Genomic DNA, 23,373 nt, shown 5'->3' with positions numbered 1-23,373 from the left:
CTACTAAAATCAACAGCAGATGAAGGTATATTGCTCCTTGAAGGGATGCTTATCACCTTGCAGGACTGAGGCCTCTCAAATAAGGTATGACCCCAAATGGCCAGAATGAATAGCACTGAGAACAGAAAGAGAGAGAGAAAGAAATTTCTTAGCACACTGATTTGGATAATCATGTCACATTACCATTTGTCTTTTCATGAAAATGGACTGTTCCACATAGTGTTCAGTCTCAGAAATGTTTAGTATGATGATGGAGTAGAAAATACCCCAGGTAACTTATTTCCTGAAGATTTTGACTTGGCAGGAAAAATGCAGACCAGTTATTGCTGTTGCGTGTTTGAGCACATGTAAAAAAAACCAATGTAGCAAGCAAATGGCAAAATGCCTGGTCCATTAGGAAAAAATAAAAAGAAAATATCTAACTCGAATTTTGAGCTTCCCAAGCAAAAATTAAGGTGGTTTTTTTTCAAGAATACCCATGGTAAGGAAGCTCTCCTAAACCAGGGAGAGTAATCATGAGGCAGTTTTAACTTAAGATAATAAGAAATACCGCATGGTCCATCCGACCTAGCAGTCTGCCTGCAAAACCACAAGCAGGAGATGCTGTTTATAAAAGGCACAAGAGCCTAGCCACTTTCTGCAGTTCATTGACAACTTTTGTACAAGGAAAGCAGGACAGCACGCTACTTCCTAGCCATTCTAGTAGCCATTTACAGACTTTTTATGGACCTGATGTTCATCAGTTGCTCTAATCCATTTTAAACCTCCTGAGACTGCCTGCCTCTGTGTGATGGGTTAACCCTGGCTGGATGCCAGGTGCCCACCAGAGCTGTTCTATCACTCCCCCTCCTTCTCAACTGGACAGGGGAGAGAAAATATAACAAAGAGCTTGTGGGTCGAGATAAGGATAGGAGAGATCACTCACCAATTACCGTCACGGGCAAAACAGACTCAGTTTGGGGAAAAATTAACTTGATTTATTACAAATCAACCGGAGTAGGGTAATGAGAAATAAAACCAAATCTCAGAACACCTTCCCTCCACCCCTCCCTTCTTCCCGGGCACAACTTCACTCCCGGATTCTCTACCACCCCCCCCCCAGCGGCACAGGGGGACGGGGATGGGGTTTACGGTCAGTTCATCACACGTTATTTTCTGCCGCTTCATCCTCCTCAGGGGGAGGACTCATCACACTCTTCCCCTGCTCCAGCGTGGGGTCCCACCCACGGGAGACAGTCCTCCACGAACTTCTCCAACGTGGGTCCTTCCCACGGGCTGCAGTTCTTCACGAACTGCTCCAGCATGGGTCCTTTCCACAGTGTGCAGTCCTTCAGGCACAGACTGCTCCAGCGTGAGCCCCCCACGGGGTCACAAGTCCTGCCAGAAAACCTGCTCTGTGGGCTCCTCTCTCCACAGATCCGCAGGTCCTGCCAGGAGCCTGCTCCAGCGCGGGGTTCCCACGGGGTCACAGCCTCCTTCGGGAACCCACCTGCTCCGGCGTGGGGTCCTCCACGGGCTGCAGGTGGATATCTGCTCCACTGTGGACCTCCATGGACTGCAGGGGGACAGCCTGCCTCACCATGGTCTTCACCACGGGCTGCAGGGGAATCTCTGCTCCGGCGCCTGGAGCATCTCCTCCCCCTCCTTCTTCACTGACCTTGGTGTCCGCAGGGTTGTTTCTCTTACATGTTCTCACTCCTCTCTCCGGCTGCCGAATACCGCCGTCCCAACTTTTTTCCTTCTTAAAAATGTTATCACAGAGGCGTTACCACTATCGCTGATTGGCTTGGCCTTGGCCGGCGGCGGGTCTGTCTTAGAGCCGGCTGGTATGGGCTCTGTCGAACACAGGGGAAGCTTCCAGCAGCTTCTTACAGAAGCCACCCCTGTAACCCCACCTGCTACCAAAACCTTGCCACACAAAACCAATACATTCCACCCCTCGCCTCTGTGCATCACATTTTTAAGAACTATCATTAAAATCTACATTCATCACACAAAATCTTCACTCACATCAACAAAAAAGAATTCCCCACACCAAAATCAAAATAATATCATCACAAAACCGACAAAAAGTGGACAATTTACACACAATCCACCCCTCGTCCCTTCACCACAATTACAACAATAAAAATTCCCCGCTCGTCATGCAGCTCTTAACTCTCTAGCTGCGTTCAGTCCATGTTTTGCCCGTTACCTCTCTCAGTTACTATCCTTATCTCAAATTCCTCACTTGCCCGCATTCTCCACCAAAAAGACTGTGATGGGTTAACCCTGGCTGGATGCCAGGTGCCCACCAGAGCTGTTCTATCACTCCCCCTCCTTCTCAACTGGACAGGGGAGAGAAAATATAACAAAGAGCTTGTGGGTCGAGATAAGGATAGGAGAGATCACTCACCAATTACCGTCACGGGCAAAACAGACTCAGTTTGGGGAAAAATTAACTTGATTTATTACAAATCAACCGGAGTAGGGTAATGAGAAATAAAACCAAATCTCAGAACACCTTCCCTCCACCCCTCCCTTCTTCCCGGGCACAACTTCACTCCCGGATTCTCTACCACCCCCCCCCCAGCGGCACAGGGGGACGGGGATGGGGTTTACGGTCAGTTCATCACACGTTATTTTCTGCCGCTTCATCCTCCTCAGGGGGAGGACTCATCACACTCTTCCCCTGCTCCAGCGTGGGGTCCCACCCACGGGAGACAGTCCTCCACGAACTTCTCCAACGTGGGTCCTTCCCACGGGCTGCAGTTCTTCACGAACTGCTCCAGCATGGGTCCTTTCCACAGTGTGCAGTCCTTCAGGCACAGACTGCTCCAGCGTGAGCCCCCCACGGGGTCACAAGTCCTGCCAGAAAACCTGCTCTGTGGGCTCCTCTCTCCACAGATCCGCAGGTCCTGCCAGGAGCCTGCTCCAGCGCGGGGTTCCCACGGGGTCACAGCCTCCTTCGGGAACCCACCTGCTCCGGCGTGGGGTCCTCCACGGGCTGCAGGTGGATATCTGCTCCACTGTGGACCTCCATGGACTGCAGGGGGACAGCCTGCCTCACCATGGTCTTCACCACGGGCTGCAGGGGAATCTCTGCTCCGGCGCCTGGAGCATCTCCTCCCCCTCCTTCTTCACTGACCTTGGTGTCCGCAGGGTTGTTTCTCTTACATGTTCTCACTCCTCTCTCCGGCTGCCGAATACCGCCGTCCCAACTTTTTTCCTTCTTAAAAATGTTATCACAGAGGCGTTACCACTATCGCTGATTGGCTTGGCCTTGGCCGGCGGCGGGTCTGTCTTAGAGCCGGCTGGTATGGGCTCTGTCGAACACAGGGGAAGCTTCCAGCAGCTTCTTACAGAAGCCACCCCTGTAACCCCACCCGCTACCAAAACCTTGCCACACAAAACCAATACACTCTGCAATCTCCTTTTGTACCAAGTTTCAGAAGTTTCCTGTGTAAAGAAATATCTTTTAAAACCTGATTTAAACCAAGCCCCTCTAGTTTCATCAACAGCCTCCTGGTTATCATATTCTGGGATCTGGTGAACAGCTTGGAGAAAATGAGCCAAGGATCATTTTGAACTGGTCAGCCTATGAGATGGCATCCAGAAGTCCTCAGACAGCAGAGCAACTGCTAACATTGCCTTAGTTGACAGAGGACAAATGTAAAGTCGCTTGCAAAGGTACCAGAGCTCTGTAGAAGCTGGTGGCTCAGCTGTGAGCTGGGTATGAAAGAGTCAGAGAAAGCAGGTAACATAACATTGCCTTAGTATTGCAGTGATAACAGTATTAAATCCTCTTCCACTCTCCACAAATTCAAACCAATTGCTATTTATCTGTATGCAGATGTATGACTCTGCATAGCAAACCATTATACTCATTGCTAAAGATGTGCAGAAAAAGTTGGGGCGTTTGATTTTAATAGTTAATTATTCCTTCCCGAGAAACTTAAAGTATTCAATTCAAAGCATGTCATTTTTAGTTTAGTGTGTTTCAGGTTGAGATGACTGAGCTTATGTACTTCCAGAATTCACTTCTCCAACACTTCACTTTCATAAATCCATGTTTATCTATTATTTGCATTTCGTTACTTCCATGGAAAATATGAAATCTTGTTTTTCATTTTAATTATTCTCTAGCTCATAGACTTTTTAGTAGTAGTTATTCTCATTAAATCAACAATTATATAGCAGTTTTCATCCTGAAGGGTCCCAATTTTCTTTGCAAGTGCTTATACAGATGTTTATGTGAATACAGACCATTCACATGAGTAAGGGTTTGCAAGATCAAGTCCTTACATTGCCCCAGAAACAGTGGGTGGCTTTAATGATAATTTACAAAATAGCACTTAACAGAGCTTGTCCTAGACTAGTTTTGCATCTAAAAGTGTTGTGCTGCTGCATTACTGCACATAGTGCTGACAATAGTATTTTTGTCATGTCAACAAGGCTTTAGTCTTTTAGACCTATTCACATTTTATAAATTTTTATGCATTTGATGTGATACCTTTCAAATCCTGTGTGATAAATCAACACATAAATGAATTACCATATGTGTAACTGTAGTTAGAAGACTACACTTCTAATACCAAATAGTTTATGTAAATAATTGTATCACTGATGTTGATATGTAAAAATCCAGATACATGATGTGTCCATGAAGATCCAGAGGAAATTATATCTATTCATCAAGAGTTATTTACCTAGTAGAGTAGAAAAACAAGGAGGTAAATACATTCTAGGTCTGTATTAATAAAATAAACAGGACCTTTTCTATTTCCTCATTTTTCACAGCTCACTGTTCTTTTCTAAATAGGTACTAATATGTTCCTATATAAAGACACTCGCATGATGAGTTTGTGTCATGCAGCAATTTCATTAGTATACGATGTAGCTCTCCTGAAGTAAATTCACACCCAGACTGGCCTTCAGTAGACAATAATTCATAGGCTGACATAAATAATTTTGAACTGTGACAGAATTTCTCTGACACATGCATTAACTCGAGCCCATAAAGACCTTTTAGTCACTAGGCATGAAGCACAGAGAAGTATTAAGTATTATTCCTCATTGCTACAGAATTGGGATTAGCTCTGATCTAAACACAGTTTGGCTGAGCAATGCAAGTCAACTCATTAAACAAACAAACAAACAGTGATTAATCCAAAAATGTTTACCACTTACCCTCAGCTGGAAGGGCCAAGATGAACCTACTCCTGCTTTGACTGCCTTCAGCATTTTTACTGGAGCATGAGTGGGAACACGGGGACCACAGGGACCACTCGCTGATGACACAGTCTGTTGCACAAGGGATTTCACAAGCCACAACTTCAGGACGGGGAAGTTCTGAGCAGAGGTGATGTGGTACTTCTTCACCTGGAGCAAACGAAACAAGACAGACATGGAGGAAGGCTCAGCTTGGTTCAATATCCACGGTCTGCATCAAACAGACTAACTTTATGTCAAACGTCCACCTGCCCATGGAAGAACATACTACAAAGAGCACATGGTTAGGCTTCAGGCTTGAAAGTGTAATACATGAACAACTAACTTAAGTATTTCTTCAGAAAAGCAAAAAAGAAAAAAATGTGTTTCAAGTTTTGTGTGTGACATCTTGGCTGCAGTCCACTTTATAAAGCAGGCAAGCACAAGGAATGAGATAATTCAATCAATAGAAAGCTGTAGTATCAATTATCAACAGAACTGATAACTGCCCCATATTTTCCAGCAATCTCCACCTACAGAACCTATTTTCCACAATACAAATAGCGCGGGTCCCCACAGAAGGCAGTTTTCTTTGGCCTATAGGCCAGAAAAGTGTCCAATAGATGCTTTGGTCTTTCTCCTGCAACCTCACCAGAATGAACCACTTTTATTTCTGACTCTGCTTCTCACCCAAAAACTAGGAGATCCAAAACTATGGATCTGTTGGACCATCCCCATCCGAGGGAGAAATACTTTCTGGAGATAAACCAAGGGACCTAGACCAAAGCATACCTCCTCATGAGAAGCATCTTTCCAAAACCCCTTTCAACAAGAAGGTAGTACATTGGGGACTATTGGGGAAAAAGCTACCAACCGAAAGAACCACTGGCAGAATGAGCAGCGAAACAGAGCACACGAGGGATGTCATGTGGAGTCCAACACAAAGAACTATTGTTTTTAAAAAGCAAAATAAAATATAATGTTATTTTTAAAATAACAAAGGAAATGTCCAGTAAGCTTAGCAATTACATAGAATTTATGAGGACATCATAATTCATAAAAATTCATAAAACGTAACTCTTAGTACTGAATTACACATAATGTCTTACAAATATAATGTAAGTGATGAACAGACATGACTGACTTTGTTACACTGTTCTATTGTTTAGTGTTTCTGGACCCTCATGAATTTTCAGCTACATATCTGAAATTTCTGGAAGCTCAAATCTACCTGTTCATAAACAACAAGCTCACACTGAACGTTACCTCCTCTTTTGCCCTTTTAATAGTTACAAAGCTCTCCTCCGAGGTTTCTTTAATTATGAACCTAGGAAAAAACATAATAACTATCCAGTCTCAATTATACGTAGGGAAAAAAAATATTAAAATTTATAATGGCAACAACTAGCTTTTTCACCTCACGCTACAGGAACAGACTCCGTAACAAGGCGGCCCAGGTTGCAATTATAACTAGGAAAGTAGAAAACTACACTGCTTTTGCAAGGCAACACATATACAAGTGAGTAAATAAGAGAGGCAGGCTGCTAGCGAGAGTGCATAAAGCTGTCAATAGCACGGTGGTATTATCTGCAGTTGCATCCCCAAACGAAGACAGGCTCATCACCCTCGAGGCACAAATAAAACTTTTCAAGCATATTATGAGAAGTAACGGAGAATCTAGCAGGCAATCAGACTGCAAGATATGTTTAAAAATACTTTATTTTTGTGCTCCCTTTCCCTTGCACATACCTATGCTCATCAAGAAAAGCTCTATATGACCAGTCTTTGCACTACTATTTTAAGGCTACTCAATAAGAAAATGGAGACCAACACCCTCCCTACAGACAGCCCCCATCCTTCGGTACTGCATTTGGCACCCCTGCAAACCATGCTTAATCCATCATTCGCTTCAACTAGCCCCTTATCACCACTGCTGCTTTGGATGCTCGCATAATGCTGAGAACTATCTTTAGAGAAAAACAATGTAAAAACACAAAATAAACCTGATAGCCTTATTCCAGCTGCCTTCCTAAGTCATTTTAGCATCAGAATCCCTGCTAATATTTTGACAGCCTGTCTGTATGGCGGCAGATATCACGAGAGCATCCTGGGCGGTTGTGATTTTAGAAGTCAATGGTACAGTAGCATCAAGAGATTATATGCTTTGGTGAAGTAGGGCAAAACACCTGTCCTCCTCTCCCATCACTGACACTTACCAGGAAGCATACAAACAGTCAGTGACAGGCTTCTGAACGAGAAAGGATGAGATGGGACACTGGCCCTGCAAGTATGCCCCCAGCCCCTCCAGCCATGCGAGAGGTTATCTTCATTATATACATACTTTACGGCAAGGGAGTGCCATGAAGTTCACCGAATTCTGGATTTAGCCCAATTTTTCCACCAATCAGATTGTGCTAGAGATGAAAGCATCCCAGAAAATCCTGTTTGTTGAAAGCCAGGAGAGCCTTTCCACTCATTCTATCTGACTATGAAGTCCAAGCCACTCCACTCAGAAGATCGTTTAAAACACTTGGGTCTCCTTTGGAGTGGCTTCCTCCACCCATGAGCCCAGGTGCCACAGATTTTTTGAGCAACCACCCTGTGGGGAAGGGAGGCAAAGGAGCAAAATGCACTTTCCACTTCTTCCCTCCATGATTTCTTTTCATGCTGGATTTACAGCAGGTGACAGCAACAGTAACACTGCAGAGGCTGCAATTCATGGTTCCTCAGCAAAGAAAGGAAGCTTTGAGTTTTGTTATAAAGAGTTTACCACCCGGTGCATGAAGGTACAATTCAACATTCACTTTGATTTACTTTATAGCTCTATTCGCTGTGTTCAGGTTTAATTACTGGCTTGTATTACTGCAGAAGGGGAATGTTCTTCTGTACCAGCCGCCTGGCAGAGAATTCTCAGAAAACTACCGTATACTACAAAGGGAAGTAATAATCTTTCATTTTCCATGAACAATACTACTACAGGATACATCTGAAGTGTGCTTTATGCATTGTCACAGATTTACAGGGAATATTAAATTCTCCAGAGCTTCCAAACTGTCGACCCAGTCAGTACCTTGAAGGTGTAATTCTTATCTCAGATATTCTGAATAATCTTTCTAGATCTTTCCATAATCTTTACACACACGAGTCTATGGGGCTGGATGGGATCCACCCAAGGGTACTGAGGAAGCTGGTGGAAATGTTCGCCAAGCCACCTTCCATCATTTACCAGCAGTCCTGGCTAACCAGGGAGGTCCCAGTTGACCGGAAGTTAGCAAATGGGACGCCCGTCTGCAAGAAGGGCCGGAAGGAGGATCCGGGGAACTACAGGCCTGTCCGTTTGACCTTGGTGCCGGGGAAGGTTATGGAGCAGATCATCTTGAGTGCCGTCACATGGCACGTAGAGGACAACCAGGTGATCAGGCCTGGTCAGCATGGGTTCATGAAAGGCAGGTCCTGCTTGACCAACGTGATCTCCTTCTATGACAAGGTGACCCGCTTAGTGGATGAGGGAAAGGCTGTGGGAGTCATCTACCCAGACTTTAGTAAAACCTCTGACACCATTTCCCACAGCTTTCTCCTGGAGAAACTGACTGCTCATGGCTTGGATGGGTGTAGTCTTCGCTGGGTAAAAAACTGTCTGGATGGCCAGGCCCAAAGAGTTGTGGTGAACGGAGTTAAATCCAGCTGGTGGCCGGTCACAAGTGGTGTTCCCCGGGCCTCAGTACTGGGGCCAGTTCTCTTTAATATCTTTATCAATGATCTGGACAAGTGGATCGAGGGGCCAGCAGTGTGCCCAGGTGGCTAACAAGGCCAAGAGCATCCTGGCTTGTATCAGAAATAGTGTGGCCAGCAGGACTAGGATAAGTGATCATCCCCCTGTACTGGACACTGGTGAGGCCGCACCTCGAGTCCTGTGTTCAGTTTTGGGCCCCTCACTACAGGAAAGACATTGAGGTGTGTCCAGAGAAGGGCAATGAAGCTGGTGAAGGGTCTAGAGCACAAGTCTGATGAGGAGCAGCTGAGGGAACTGGGGTTGTTTAGCTTGGAGAAAAGGAGGCTGAGGGGAGACCTTATCGCTCTCTACAACTACCTGAAAGGAGGTTGTAGTGAGGTGGGTGTCAGTCTCTTCTCCCAAGTAACAAGCAATAGGACAAGAGGAAATGGCCGCAAGTTGCACCAGGGGAGGTTTAGGTTGGATATTAGGAAAAATTTCTTCACCAAAAGGGTCATCAAGCACTGGAACAGGCTGCCCAGGGAAGTGGTTGAGTTGCCATCCCTGAAGGTATTCAAAAAGCGCGTAGACAGCACTTCAGGACATGGTTTAGCGGGCATGGTTGACGGCTGGACTCAATGATCTTAAAGGTCTTTTCCAACCTAAATGATTCTATGATTCTAGAGGAGGCTTTCTCCCTCTCTAAATAAAACTAATGCCTTTAAGCACCTAAATTATGCATCTGAATGGAATATGAATTCCTCTCCAAGTATGTGTTTAGATCTCAAGGCATAGTATCTGAAATCAGCCCTGGAGAGCAGTGGGGTGGGGGATCACAGTGGAAGGGTGCCAGTCTTGGAGAAAGCCACCTTTCCTCATGAAAAATAGGGAAAGGGACAGCACTAACCATGACAGCTACAACTTTGGTCCCTGTTAGAATTTTTTAGACTAGAACCCATGACACTGCTCTGAAGATCATCTTGTGATAACCAGGAATTAAACCCAGACGGCCAATCCTGGTCAGAGCCCAGAGCAGCTCCTGATGGGAAATTCATTCCTGTCTGCAACTTGCTGTGATGTTGAAATAAACTGAGAGGATTGTTCATCCATTCATCAGTAAACTGAGCCATCCAAGGCAAAAGGACAGAAGGTGTTTTCAAAGAAAGAAAAAGAAAAAAATAATTTAAAGTCCTAGGTTTTGTGGGGTCCTCCAGTTAGCTTGGACTGGATCCAGCCCATCCACTCCAACTTACCCCAGAGATTACCACCACTACCTTTGTTGGCTTTCTTCAGATATGCCTGACTTGCTCATTTCATCTTTTTTCTCCCCTTTGACACTGTCCAAGTGCCCAGAACTAGTCTCAAGGAATTATGTTTACTCTGAAGACCATTTTTTCTGCTGTAATACTAAACAGTACAAATCCGCAGCTGTTACTGAGATGCAACTGGAGACCTGATTAGGACGGTGACTGAGCAATTGAACAGTTTCATCCTAATGTTGAGGACACATGATGAAAACTAAGTGGGGCTCAGATTGGAGTGCACCTTGGGAAGTGTTTTCTATCCTTAGGGTAACCACAAACAACTACTGCTAATACAACTGCACATGGAAAGCACTAGCTGTAAAACAGAACTTATACCTACGTTTTACAAGGAGTTACAGCTATTAATTGATTTGTGCTAGTCATGATCAACACAGCACCTTGAAAATATTCCTCTTTTTGACTTAATCCATACTAAGAAATATAACAGAGCTGTGAGTCAAGGAGAAATTATTTTTCCATATTATGAAATGTTTTAAGGTTTCAAAGCTTTCAAATTTTTATACTCCATAGTAGGACAAAATCCAGATCTTTCGAAAAACATATTTTAAAAAGAGAAGTGGGGAGAGAGAGCAAGAGCAAAACTACGTGCCATCACCCAGGAGGCACAACACACAAGATCCAACCTCTGATCTACATCAGGTATAAGAATTGAACTGCCATCTCCAGCATCCCAGGAGCCACAGTGTTCCCTCTCACATGCTCTTTATTTCATGTTTTAAGCACAGTTTTTGTTCTCAGCCTTGCTGAATGCATGCTTTCCTAAAAAAAGTTTTAGTTAGGAAAAATGTTACAGTCTTCTATTCAAAATGTTTTATTGCAAGCATCCTGACCAACTCTAATGACATTTTTTAAACTGATTGCCTCATACTTGAATAGTACAGTGATTAAAGCCAAATACCCAAGATATATTCACCAGATATTTTCAACATAGGAAAGATTTAATCCATTTTCTTCCAAAGTAAGGGTTACGAAAGAGAAGATGAGCATGGCATTTTTTTAAATATATTTGCTAATAAATTTGATCATTACCTAAAGCACCGGTCCCTAATTTGAATTCTTTAACAAGGTAACAGAGAAGCTACATGGAGAAGTACAATTCTGACTGGAATTTTGATTCACCTAAAAGCAAATTAAATTCTTTCCAACAAGGGGAACAAAACAAGGAATGACAGAAAACCATCCATAAACTAAAGGGCTTGTTTTTTCCAGCAACTTAATTTCTTTCTTATTGTCTTTTCCATTCTAGAAGGAGAAGCCACTCCCACGGTCCTGAATAACGCATGCCACGGTGAGGCACTGAATCAACAGGAACATTTCATTCTCAATCAGTTCAATATTAAAACTGCATCTGTCTATTTTACATAATGCCTTGCAGCTCTGGTGCATTAGTCTCTTTTTTCCCCAGTGACCTGTGTACTCATCTCCTATAACACAGTTTAATTACTCCTGCCACAGACATTCCTCCTGGCTTAGGAAAAAGGGAATGTCCACTGGACAGGATACAACTAAAGCAGCAAAAACACAAATCCCATCAGGCAGCAGGAATCTAAAGATCAGCTCAATAACAGAGTATCCTCTTTTTGACATTTACCACTATACCATGCTCATTTTTTAAAAGGAAAATTTGTAAAATTACTTTGAAGATTTCAGGTTTGCACACATGTGTGGAGCCTTGAGCAACCTCCATGGTGGGGAACAGCTCAAGACGAAGCAATTGCATTTCAGATTGTTCTGCATTGTTACCTAGAAGTTCAGAATTTTTTTTTTTTCCCACAAATGACTGCTGCAAAAATGCTGCATATTTAATGACAATTACGAGTTTGACATCAATATTTCTCCTTGTAGCACTTCACATTATTCAGTGGAAATAATGAAGCTGTCATCTAAAATACTATACGTATCGTAAAATTTTATGTCCCACTTAAATCTCAGAAAAGAATGACAATAAACTTTGATTAAATACTTGCCTGTAACAGAATAAGATGTCAACAGACAGTAGTAAATTCAGAAGAATTCCTATTGACTGTATGCCAGTTTGCTAACGGCAATTGCATTCAGAGAAAGCTGTCTGCTGACAATATCTTGGCCTAGGCATCTCATCAGCTAACGAAAACGTTACATTTAAAAGCAATAACAATCAAACTACAACAACAGGAGAAATTTCTTATAACCATTTTGAATGTGTACATCTCATCACAACATCATGGGGGTTTTCTTCCATGTTGCACGACCAGCTTTAGTGATACCTTAAAGCATCCAGGGCTCACCGTGCTCAGTTGTCACCGGGAGACCAATGTCACACTTCACTGAAATCCCTGGCTCCTGGTTGACTTTTCGTAATGCCAGTCAACAGGTAAGAACATCGTAGAAGAGTGGTGTCAGTTTGTCAGGGAAAGCAGTGGCGTATGGAATAAATTTAATTGCAGTGGTCCATCACTATTATCAGAGCCCCATAGCAGACGAGAGGAATGCAATAGCAATGAAGATGAATGGAGATGAAGATCTATCACAAAAAAAGATGAAGGAGCAAAGAAAAACAAGCCATTCACAATGGAAAAGATGAAATAAACACAAATACAACCAGGATCATTGTCAGGAAAAAAAAAAAAAAAAAAAAGAATAAATGAGACAATCATTTAGGATTTGAGTCAAAAGACTTAACTAAAATGCAACTATGAAAAACAATGCATTAGATTAAGGAAAAAACATTTTTAGCCACATAATGCACAACGAAGAAAAAGGGAATAACAACTCAAGAGAATAAGGAAAAGGAAAGTGAGATGAGAAAGTATGAAAAACAGACAGAGGGACTGAGAATAAATGTGAAAAAGAAACAGTATGTCTGGAAATATGTTACGAAATCACCATGAAAATCATAAGTCTTGACCAAATGCCTGTATCACTAGCTACGACCCTGTCCCTCACCCATGTCCAAGTAATCATTACAGAGGTTATGAGAAAAAGATAATGAAGAGTATGGAAAAAAAAAAAAAGGGGGTATTTGTTTTTCCTTCCTATACTGCAATTTTTCCTTCCTGCTGCAATTTGGACTGTTTACCCACAACCGTTTTCCCTCTTTACGTAAATTCACATAAGAAAATTGACTTGTGACTCTAAGGAAGCTCCAAAAAAGCCAGCACAGGGGGAAGCACATCAGCAAGCAGCTGCCAAGCCTGCAGAGAACATCCTGGTATACTTCTATGGAGTATTATACAGCAGCTACCAGTCTCAAGGTTAAAAAAAATAATATAGCTGCATGAGGTTACCTACATAAGAGATTGGCTCTGATGTATTTCCTATCCCACACAGAAAGACAAGTAGTCATTTAAAGGAATTTGCTACACATTCACCTGCTGGGCTTGGGCATAAAAGCAGAATTAATTCCACCTTGCGGCTGTTTGCACAACCCCTCCTGAATTAAGAGAAATTGCTCATGTGGCAGCTGAGAGTAAACATGGGTTCACTGTATTCCCAGAGAAAAGCACAGAAATTCAGGCTGATGTTCCTAATAATTAACATAGCGCAGCAATCTGAAAACATAAAGTATAAGAAATAACATAATCCATATTAGTGTTCTGGGGTTTTTTCCTCTCTCTCTTTACACTTTTTTCTTTTTTCTCTATTATCCCTCCTCATTGTAAATGAGGGGAATCTACACAGGTGGGTTGATCAAGACTGATTGCAATTAAGATTTATTGTTGAAATTGGTGCTGTAGTATAATTGAAACAGGTGTCCCTCTATTTTCTTCTCTGTACTGCTTTGTTCCAAATGCTAATCAACACAAAATATTATAGAAACCAATTATACAAAAAAGTCAAATGTATTAAAATATTATAAAATATACATATCTTTCCAAAACTTTAAGAAAAAACCAATTATAAGTAGACTTGTTTATTCCAATAGTGTATAGAGTCCACTTCAACCTATATATCTGTGCAGTGGGGCAGAACAATTTTAGTGGAGGTATTCAGGCATTTTAATTTAGAATAAAGAAGGTGGCATTTTATTCCCACTGTATCAGAGCCATAAATTTCTAAACATTCCATTTTTGCAGACTTAAGGTGCCATCTTCACTCTCAAAACTCAAAAAAAAAATTAAAGGGACGTACTAGAAAGGGCAAACTCCAGTAACTGTGCTCTCACTCAGGAAGTGACCCCAAAAAGAAAAGTTGTGTGTGCACACATGGAAAAGTGCAATGCTTTTATACCTACTGGTTTGATTATTTTGATTTTTGTTCTGATTATGCTACTCTTAAGAATGACGTACTTTGCTGGCTTGCTCATAACCATCAAAAGGCTATGACTGACTGTTATCCGAGCAATATTCCAAAAATAAGCTTGCAGTTTGCCATATATTGAGGAATAACAGACTCTTTTTCTCTTCTATCCCCAGAAATTGCCCAAGAGTGAGTTTATATTAACATAAGACACTGAAAAATTGTAAACAATAGTGCAGCAGATGAGGTTTATCTAACTTGGCAAAAGTCTTGTGTTCAGATACAGTGAATGCTAATGATAATAAATAATTGCAAATACCATCTGGACTCTTTGAAAAACATCTTTCTCCAAGTCTCCAATTGAACGTCTACAAAAAGAGGATCAATGCAAAAGAAAATGAAAACAGTAAATTAAAATTAGATTTATGCCAACTACTTAAAACTAAGTGCTCATTTAGAAGCAGTTAACACAAAAATGTGTTCTAATTCAGATGCAGAGTCTGGCCTAATCCCATAAAGCAACTCTGAGAGCTTTCACAGTCTATCAGGAAATGTTCAGGACTTGCAGGACCAAATACTAGGCTATTTTTATTATTACTACTAACAGTACTAGTTTCTTTTCCAATTTTTTCTCCAATTGATCCACAAAACTCAGAACAGAGTGGTATTAAGATGTCCTATTCAATAGCTTTTAAAAGATTGCAGTAAAGAAGAAAATTCACCCAGTAACATAGATGATCATCAGTCAAGGGTCTAAATGAATGACTGAAATCTGTTCTTGACAAAAGCAATGCAAATTGCAAACCATTATCTTTGGTTATTGAGTAAAACCTCTCAGCATACACGCCAGTTTTGCCAAGTATCAACTACGCATCTAAGCTACATAAGGCATTTTTCAGCTGGGTTAAGTTACTTCTGGCTAATGTACCCTGACCTATGCTTGAACCATTTTTACATAATAAAGTTGTGAATTTTAGAATGAGTGTTTAATTTCCACTGTATTTTGCATAGATCATTTAGTACTTAAAATGGGGATAAATCAAATGTAGGAAACACAATATTAATAATATTTTCTGTGTGCTTCCAATTTGCCCATGAGGTGGAACTTTAATTACATCATTAATAACGATGCCTACATTTTCAGTCAGTAGTGCATCATTCCTCTAGTGCCATTTAAAGTGCATTTGGTCTCTAAACTGCTCCACCCTCTGGAACTGGTTCACTGATTATATTGTAGCAACAGCCTCATCCTGCTTACAACTCAGCTACAACGGCGTCAACAGAAGAATTTAAAGGCAAGGATCACTTGATGATGACCTAAAATGGTTTATTTAGAAAAAGGTTTATTTAGAAAAGTTTCCTGTTATTTTCTGTCTCCAGAAAGTTTACGTAAAGTTGACAATTGTTTTGGGGAAGGAATTAAAAAAAAAAAATCTATCACTGTTTTCCCCTATTATTCAGAGTCCAAATTGTCTCAAAAACATTTAAAAAAAAAAAAAGCTGGCATCTGTGACTATACTTTTTGCTGAGGAAAAAACCAAAAGATATTGTTTCCAATGAGGGTTTCCAAGAGGAAATTTCTCCCAGTAAGAAGCGCACAACCTTATATTTGGGTATTGAAATTAAAAGGTGACAAGTAACAGATCTGCTAGCACATCAAAAAAATTATGTTTATTACTCTTTAGAAGCCTTGAGACACAACTTTGCCTGAAGCTTGCTCTCAATGTTACTGGTCCAGATAAGGCAGCACACTTCACTTCCTTTTTTTCTTGGCTGATGAAACTATTTCCCATGAAAATATTCACTCTTTCTCTAGGGTTCGGATGGAGATGGATACTGCCGCTTGAATGTTTACACAGCAAGATGAAGCATCCTCACAGCATTAGCTGGCGTTATCATCCTGACCTGGGAAACGGGGTGTTGCCAGCAGAGCAGCCTCCACCAGAATACAAACACCGCGTCCCCAAGAGGTCTCTGCTCGGTGGGGTACACTGACTCTCCACCACCGCGTCCTTTCAGAGTTTGAACATATGGATGGGTTTAGCCACGGCAGGTGAATTCACACTCTGGCGCAACCTGAGCTGGACCGTTGTTACTAACCAAGACTCTGACCCCCTCGCTTAAAAGCAAAGTAAGGTGCATACACACCTAGAACTTCCAATTTTTTCCAAATTGAGTGGTGAAGCTAAAACCTGAAGACTGTATTAAAAAGACTAAGAAAGGCCATTGCCTATGCTTTGGTAGTGTCCTCAGGGTACACCCTCTGCTCACAGAAAGACTACAGAGGAAGATGACAGAGGACAAAGAAAAGGGCTACTAAGTGGAGAAAACACAGGAGAAGGAATTATCTTTGATGTCAGAATTTCATCAAGCTGGGGCTTTCTCAGAGGTGCTGAAGCTGGGACCATGTGCTGAGCTGGCAGTTCAGACAAATGTCGTTTGCCGAGTTCAGAGGCACCCGCGCCAGCAGCTGCCCTCCCATGCTGACCTATTCCTTATTTGCTCCAAAGTAGAAAAAAAAAAAAAAAAAAAAGTATGAACCCCAAAGGGCCCGGATAGATACCAACCAGTCATTCCCTAACAGGTTTTCCAGCTCCTGTTGGAGACCTACTATTTTAACTGTGCTACTAGATTAAAGGAAAACACAGAATCAGTAAATTAAATCAAATGAACACCCCTCACCCCCTTTTTAAACACCCTGAAGTGTCAAGACTGTCAGGAGGCATTTGGACATGCTTTTCAAATATAAGAACTGAAACAGAAAAACTGCAGAATATCTGGATAAAATTTGGTTTTCTACCACTAAATTTCTTGGTGTGGAAAAAGCAATAACCTCTCCACAACTTAGAAAATATTTCTGTTCTGATTATTCAGCTATTAAAATAGGAAAGTGTCATTTTATGACAATTGCTTTCGGCAGGAGATATTTTACACTTATATTCTCAAGGAATATGCACATAAGGAAGAACAATATTAAAACCTTCAGCGTTAATCTGTATTTTCAAAGCTAAGCACATTTTGACAAAGTTTCTAATAGACACTGTTCAAAATTCATAACATATATGAGCATGATTACATTACTCTAATTTATTTTTTCTCCTCTCATGCGCAGCAATAAAATTTTACCTTTGAACTTATATTTATTACAACTTTTACTCTACGGAGGGCATGCAGGCACAGAAATATAATAAAGCTCTGCTAATTCCATACATTATTGAAATCCTAACACTGCAAATGGTATCTTACTGTCTTCATGCATACTTAAAATTTCAATTCAAAACTCATTTCATTAAAAGGGCTGGTTAAGCAACAGCATATGCTTTTTTTTAAGTTTGTGGATTAATGTAGCAGAATTATATTTTATATATTCGGGAAAAAGTAGGTAATACTAGTGTTTGTTTAGGTGTCGTAAGCAAAAGCTTGATAGATGCTAAATAATTGAGTGCTCCATCCATCAAACTCCTAAGAACTATAAAACCGTAGAAAAGGGAAATGCTAGAGAATAACCTTCGCTTACCCACAGGCTGCTGTAAACTGGGTCTAATTCCGGCGGTAAAAATCCCATTGACTTCACCAAACCGGGAAGTGTACAGCTATGCAGGATAGCTTCAAACTAAATGAAGCACAAACAGGTGAAAGCACAGAAGGAATTTAGACCATGAAGATCAGGGTCATCATGTAACACTAATGATACCTGGCCAATGAAAACGTCACAACTAACAGACAAGACAAATCTTGGGCATCTCGTAACTTGGTTGATATAATACTAAATGATATCACAATACAAGTCAGTAAGGGAGCAGCTCATGCAATCAAATACATGACAAAGTGCAAAAGTTGACTCAAACTGCAAGTATAATATTGGCACAACCTCTTTTCTCTTCACAAAGGTCACTTCACACATTAGCTCCAGCTTCATTGATTAGCAGCTGAGATAACGGCCGCTCGCACACACCTCAGAGTCACTGGGAAAAAAGACAAGGGGATGACTTTCTGCATACGATGTCCTCATCACATTTCTGGTAATTGTTCAATTGTAGATAAGGCACAAAAAGGGAAAAAGCAACAGAACAGACTACTCTGAAAACATAACAGAAACAACCACCTTTACATTTGGCACTGAAGGCATCAAAAATGATAGCTATTATTACTGCTGTAATTACACGGCTGGGACTCAGAAGAATTGCATTTTGCTTCCCTGAGAACACGGCCACGTGATGTTTAATAGTTCCTAAACCTGCAGGAACAGATCTCCCCACCATGGCCAGTTTGCAGAACGCCCGCAGGACCAAACACCTGAACACCTGAAGACACGCTGCCAAAAATGGTCCAAACAGGGTTCCCAAACCCATAGGGTCCATCACCCCCATCCTCCTGGAGGCAGACTATGCCAGCTTGACTTCCACAGGCACCAATACGATGGCACCAGAGGAGTTTTGAAAACTCAACAGCCAGGACCGCTGTCAGCCCCTGACTTGGGCTTCTCTAATCACAAACCTCTGAGGCACACCAACACTGTGATCTCTCCAGAGCATTACTCTGTTCCCACCACATCCTACGCAGGCTTACAGGCCACCACTGAGGACTAAGCCTGACACTTTCATATCTAAACCCTTGTCAAGTGAAATACAGTAAAAATCCTCTGCCTCCAAGTCAGCAGTGGTCAGATACATCCTCCCGAGCCAGCTGCAAGACAGAAATGCAAGGGAATAAATACATTGAGCCAATTAAGCTTTTTGACCACGAAATACCAGACCAGGCGGGGGAAACGCATGAGGGCCGTACTTTAACTCCAGCACGCAGACATAATGAAGTTGCCATGCTGGAGGAATTCTGAGTTTAGTAGGACTCAGTGCATGATACCAAGCTCTCACAGGCTCCAGCTGATCAAATTTAGGCTACTGAGATACTCTGTGCAATGGCAAGCCCAGACAGGACAAGGTAAACCTCATCTTTGCCTGACTTCCCAGCAACAAGCAGCAAAGCAGGGAGCAGTTTAACATAGCAAAATACGATGTTGTCTCCTACATTAAAGTGAACTTTCAAGATCAGCTATCCCGACTGCAGAGCCAGAATTTAACAAAATCCCTCCGAAACCTGGTCTCGACCATGTTTGGTTTAGAGAGTAATACTCACTTGTTAAAAACTAAGGGGGGAGATTTTTCTCTGAAACTAGGTAAGCAGAGCAAGATTCCTACCTACTCTCAAGCAGTTAGTTGAAATGTATTCCACTACAGACTTTAAAGTCACCTCACTGGCAACATAACCTCCCAACATATTGAAAACCAGCAGGAAGCGTTGAATTAAATACATCTATGCTAACAAGCACTCTTACAACCATGAATGTTTAATCTAGTTTTTCACTAGCTGACACTGTACCCCATGACTGCTACGTGGTTTTGAAGCCTTGAGAGAGGGGAAGAACTAGAGGGAAACCGCTGTAAAGCAGGGAACCACAGAAAAGCAGTCAGAGGGAAAAGTCTCTGGAGAAAGCCTGGAGCAGAACACTACCACAGCAGAAGAGGCAAGACAGATAATGTTAACATCTGGAGTGGGATGGAGGAGGGGGAGAAGGGAGTTAACATGAGCACCGGGCAAGTCAGCCTCTATATTCAGTAATCGTGGGGCTACATTTCGACGATGTGTAGAATACTTCCCAGCAATATATAAGATGTTACCGTTTATGTGTTTTGTATACAAAGAGATACAAACAAAATGAGTTTTCAGAGAGCGTGTAATACTGGCTGACTGCACAGGATAAGTTATTATGTACCAACCGACTGCTGGAAAAAGGAACTTCTACACACCTTTGGGGTCTTACCCATATATCTTAATGTTCTGGACCATGACAAATGATTGGATAACAACTCTTACTCCCCTTGTCATCATCCATCTTCTTAGGAGGCTTATTTCTTCAAATCCTGATGATGAACCTCTGTAGTCACTTATCTGAGCAGCGAAAATTTATTGCCTTTACTAGAAAATGAAATTCTCCTCCAGGAGAAATGCAATGGACACAAAAGGGCAAATTTCCACCCTGGAGTATGTGGATGCATTTTCTTTCTCTTTAGTGAGAACTATATACATTTATCCCATGTCAGGATTTGGACCAAGGGGTATCTCCTGTGTTAATAAGAATGGCTAAGTTCCAATTAAATAAGCTTACAGATTGTAGAGATGCCCTAATGAGAAAAAAAGATGAGGCCCCATACTAATACTGCTTTCACTGCACATATTTAACAGGGCTGCCAAAGCAGAGTCTCCAAAATACTTACTAATTACATTGGACTGCCTCCAGCCGCTGTCACTAGCAGGGAACAGGCAAAGTTTGCAATGAACCAACCCACCAAGAGTCCAAGGATGATATTATTATTTTGGGAAAGCCTTGAAGGAGTCAAGAGACAAGAGAACTGCGGAACAAAGTACTGCAGGGCTGATTTGGACAGAAAATATTGCCATAGTCTGTGGATTTTATGAGCAGCTGTATAAAAATATTCTGGCACAGCTGGGAGCAGCCCCCAAACTGGTAAGATGCTAAAATCCAGACTAGTACTAACTCCACAGCATTCATGTTGGATTTAAATACATACTATCTCCATCAGTTACTGGAACTTGTAATAGAGACTGGTGTATAAAAAGAAGAAAAGCCATAGGGCAGAAGTCTATAAACTCAGCTGAAAGAATCCATACGTGTCTTCTTTTTTTGTGTGTTCAGTGGCAAGAGCTGGTACCCCAAGGGTGATTGTTCCTAACACAGGGAGAGCCCAAATTAACACCAAAGGACGACTGAAGGACCCGAAAGTACATCACTGAAGAAAATCAAGTTCCTACTTTTGTCCAATCAACGATGAGAACTAGCAAATCTGTGCAAGTCGCATGTGACCCTCATAAGAAACAGTATTAAGAACAGTCTTTCCAGAGTTCGCATCAAGTTGCACAGTCAGCCATTAATTAGCTTGGAGTTAAAAACCTCCATTTCAGCTCCACAGTACAAGAGGGGTTGAAAGAACTGCAGGTGCCCAGAGTGACACCATAAATATTGATCACAGTGCTTGTTCCACTTCATTAGCCACAAAGCGAGCAATGGTCCTCAAGGGAGAGGAAAAGGCAGATCCAATTTTAATCAAACCGCCGTACTAAAATGCAAACCTCGTGGAATATTATTTTAATTATTGCTCTTTACTCATGCCAGTTGCAGCCTATAAAAAAAGAGAAGTTTCTGGACAGAGAGCCTAAACCTTCAGCTGCCAGAAAGGTACATCTACGCTACACGAAGCAGCCCTACATAACGATACCCAAGTGAGCTCTGCAACCAGCAAAAGCAGTTTTCCAGCCTAGCATCTCACCCTGGGCTCATTAGAACCACAGTTCATTAACCAGCCAAAACTTTGTGCTACCGCAGCTATAGTGTTTCTGAGATACAAACTGGTCTCTGGCAATGAAGGGCCCGTACAGACTTATTAGCTTATTCAGACCGACCTACATAGTATAGTACATAAATCCTAAACTATTTAACCTTCAAAATATATGTCTGGGAATACTGCCAGTGAATATTTGAAAGGGATTACAGGAAATGTATTAGTTGTCACTGAAAATGAAAATATGGATTTCAACTGAAACTCTATATAAGGGGGAGTTTTTCCCCCAGAATCCATTAGTCTAGCAGCCATGCTGAATGAAGGGAAAATTGTACAGCTAGCTCAGACTATGCAGGGCAAGCTGATATATTTTAAAAGCTACATTTTTATCTACTGAAATAAAAGATTTTACTTTTTTATTTTTCTTCTTTAATCAGAATATAACCTCATTAAATGACAGTGTGTGAAAAGAACATATAAACTAGAAAGAAAATATAAAAACTTTCTGAATAAATTAATTTTTATTGCTTTTAGACTTTGATATTCTGGTCTTTACTACTTAAATGCAGTTTAAATGTATTACTTGCCACGGCCTTTACGTTAAACCCAGTAAGTCTGCAATTTGCGATAAAATTCCTTATCTCTCTCTTTCTGAACCTACGCAAAGATCCAGGGTTAATTTGCAGATAATATTACTTCATGAAATAATTATCTTAGTCTATAGTACTTAAAATAGCTAAATTCAAGACAGATATTTTAAAAAATGAAGCTGTCACGCCTGCAGGATGGAGGCTGCTCCCCTCCCGGCACGCATCCCCACACCGGCAGCATCTTCAGTGGGGTGCAGAGCCTGGGTACCCCAAGCCCAGAGCAGCCGCCCACATGCCCTGCTCGCCCGGGGAGTCAGGATGGAGATGCCCCACGCTGATGCATGTGCCCAGGGCACAGACCTCCCTGCGGTGGGGAGGGAAGGGGACCCAGCCCCATGCAACCTCACCCCCCAAGCCCCCAAATGCCAACAGCAAGGCAGCCTGCCTTCCTCTTCACAACCCCAGCACTTGCTGAAAAATAACTCTCTCGCACTACTCTTTCTCATCCTGCTAATTTTTCCAAACATCTTCCTATTAAACTATACAAATATATTCATTTAGTAAACATCCCATTAACCAGGTCAGCATACAGTATTCACAACTTATTACAGAGCAGCACCAAATCAGTCACAGAAGCAATTATGCAATTGTAGAGCAGACAACTCACTTTAATCTTAATATGGGGCTGGGGATGTACATGTCAATGTTCATTCACATGACTCATTCATTTCCAAGTATCGTACACCATTTGTTTCACCCTCGCTTACACAGCACTCTCATGATTTGTAAGCTTTGTGGACTGTCAGAAAATATGAGCTCTGTGCTTCACCCTTCACGTAAGGGATTTTTTAATTGAACTTGAGGGTATTTCTAAGCTTCTATTGCCTGGGGGTGGGGGGAGAAGCTGGGCTAGATATTTAGGATCAAGACCTAAATAAGCATTTTTCTAAATAAACCAAAACAAAACAAAACCAAACCTG

General features: G+C 41.8%; 1 protein-coding gene across 2 annotated transcripts in view; it reads right to left on the bottom strand.

Annotated features, from left to right (window-relative positions):
• The window catches only part of THSD7B (thrombospondin type 1 domain containing 7B), a 338,963-nt gene that overhangs the window by 151,880 nt on the left and 163,710 nt on the right, over positions 1-23,373 (bottom strand). For both annotated transcript variants that reach the window (XM_052793131.1, XM_052793132.1), the window contains exon 9: positions 5,170-5,361. In XM_052793131.1, the coding sequence (XP_052649091.1) occupies positions 5,170-5,361 (192 nt within the window). The remainder of the gene's footprint in view (positions 1-5,169; positions 5,362-23,373) is intronic.

This window comes from Harpia harpyja, chromosome 7 (genome assembly GCF_026419915.1).
Source record: "Harpia harpyja isolate bHarHar1 chromosome 7, bHarHar1 primary haplotype, whole genome shotgun sequence".
Lineage (NCBI taxonomy): Eukaryota > Metazoa > Chordata > Aves > Accipitriformes > Accipitridae > Harpia > Harpia harpyja.
The sequence above is the reverse complement of the archived record's forward strand: the minus strand, read 5'-3'. Positions and strand labels throughout refer to the sequence as shown.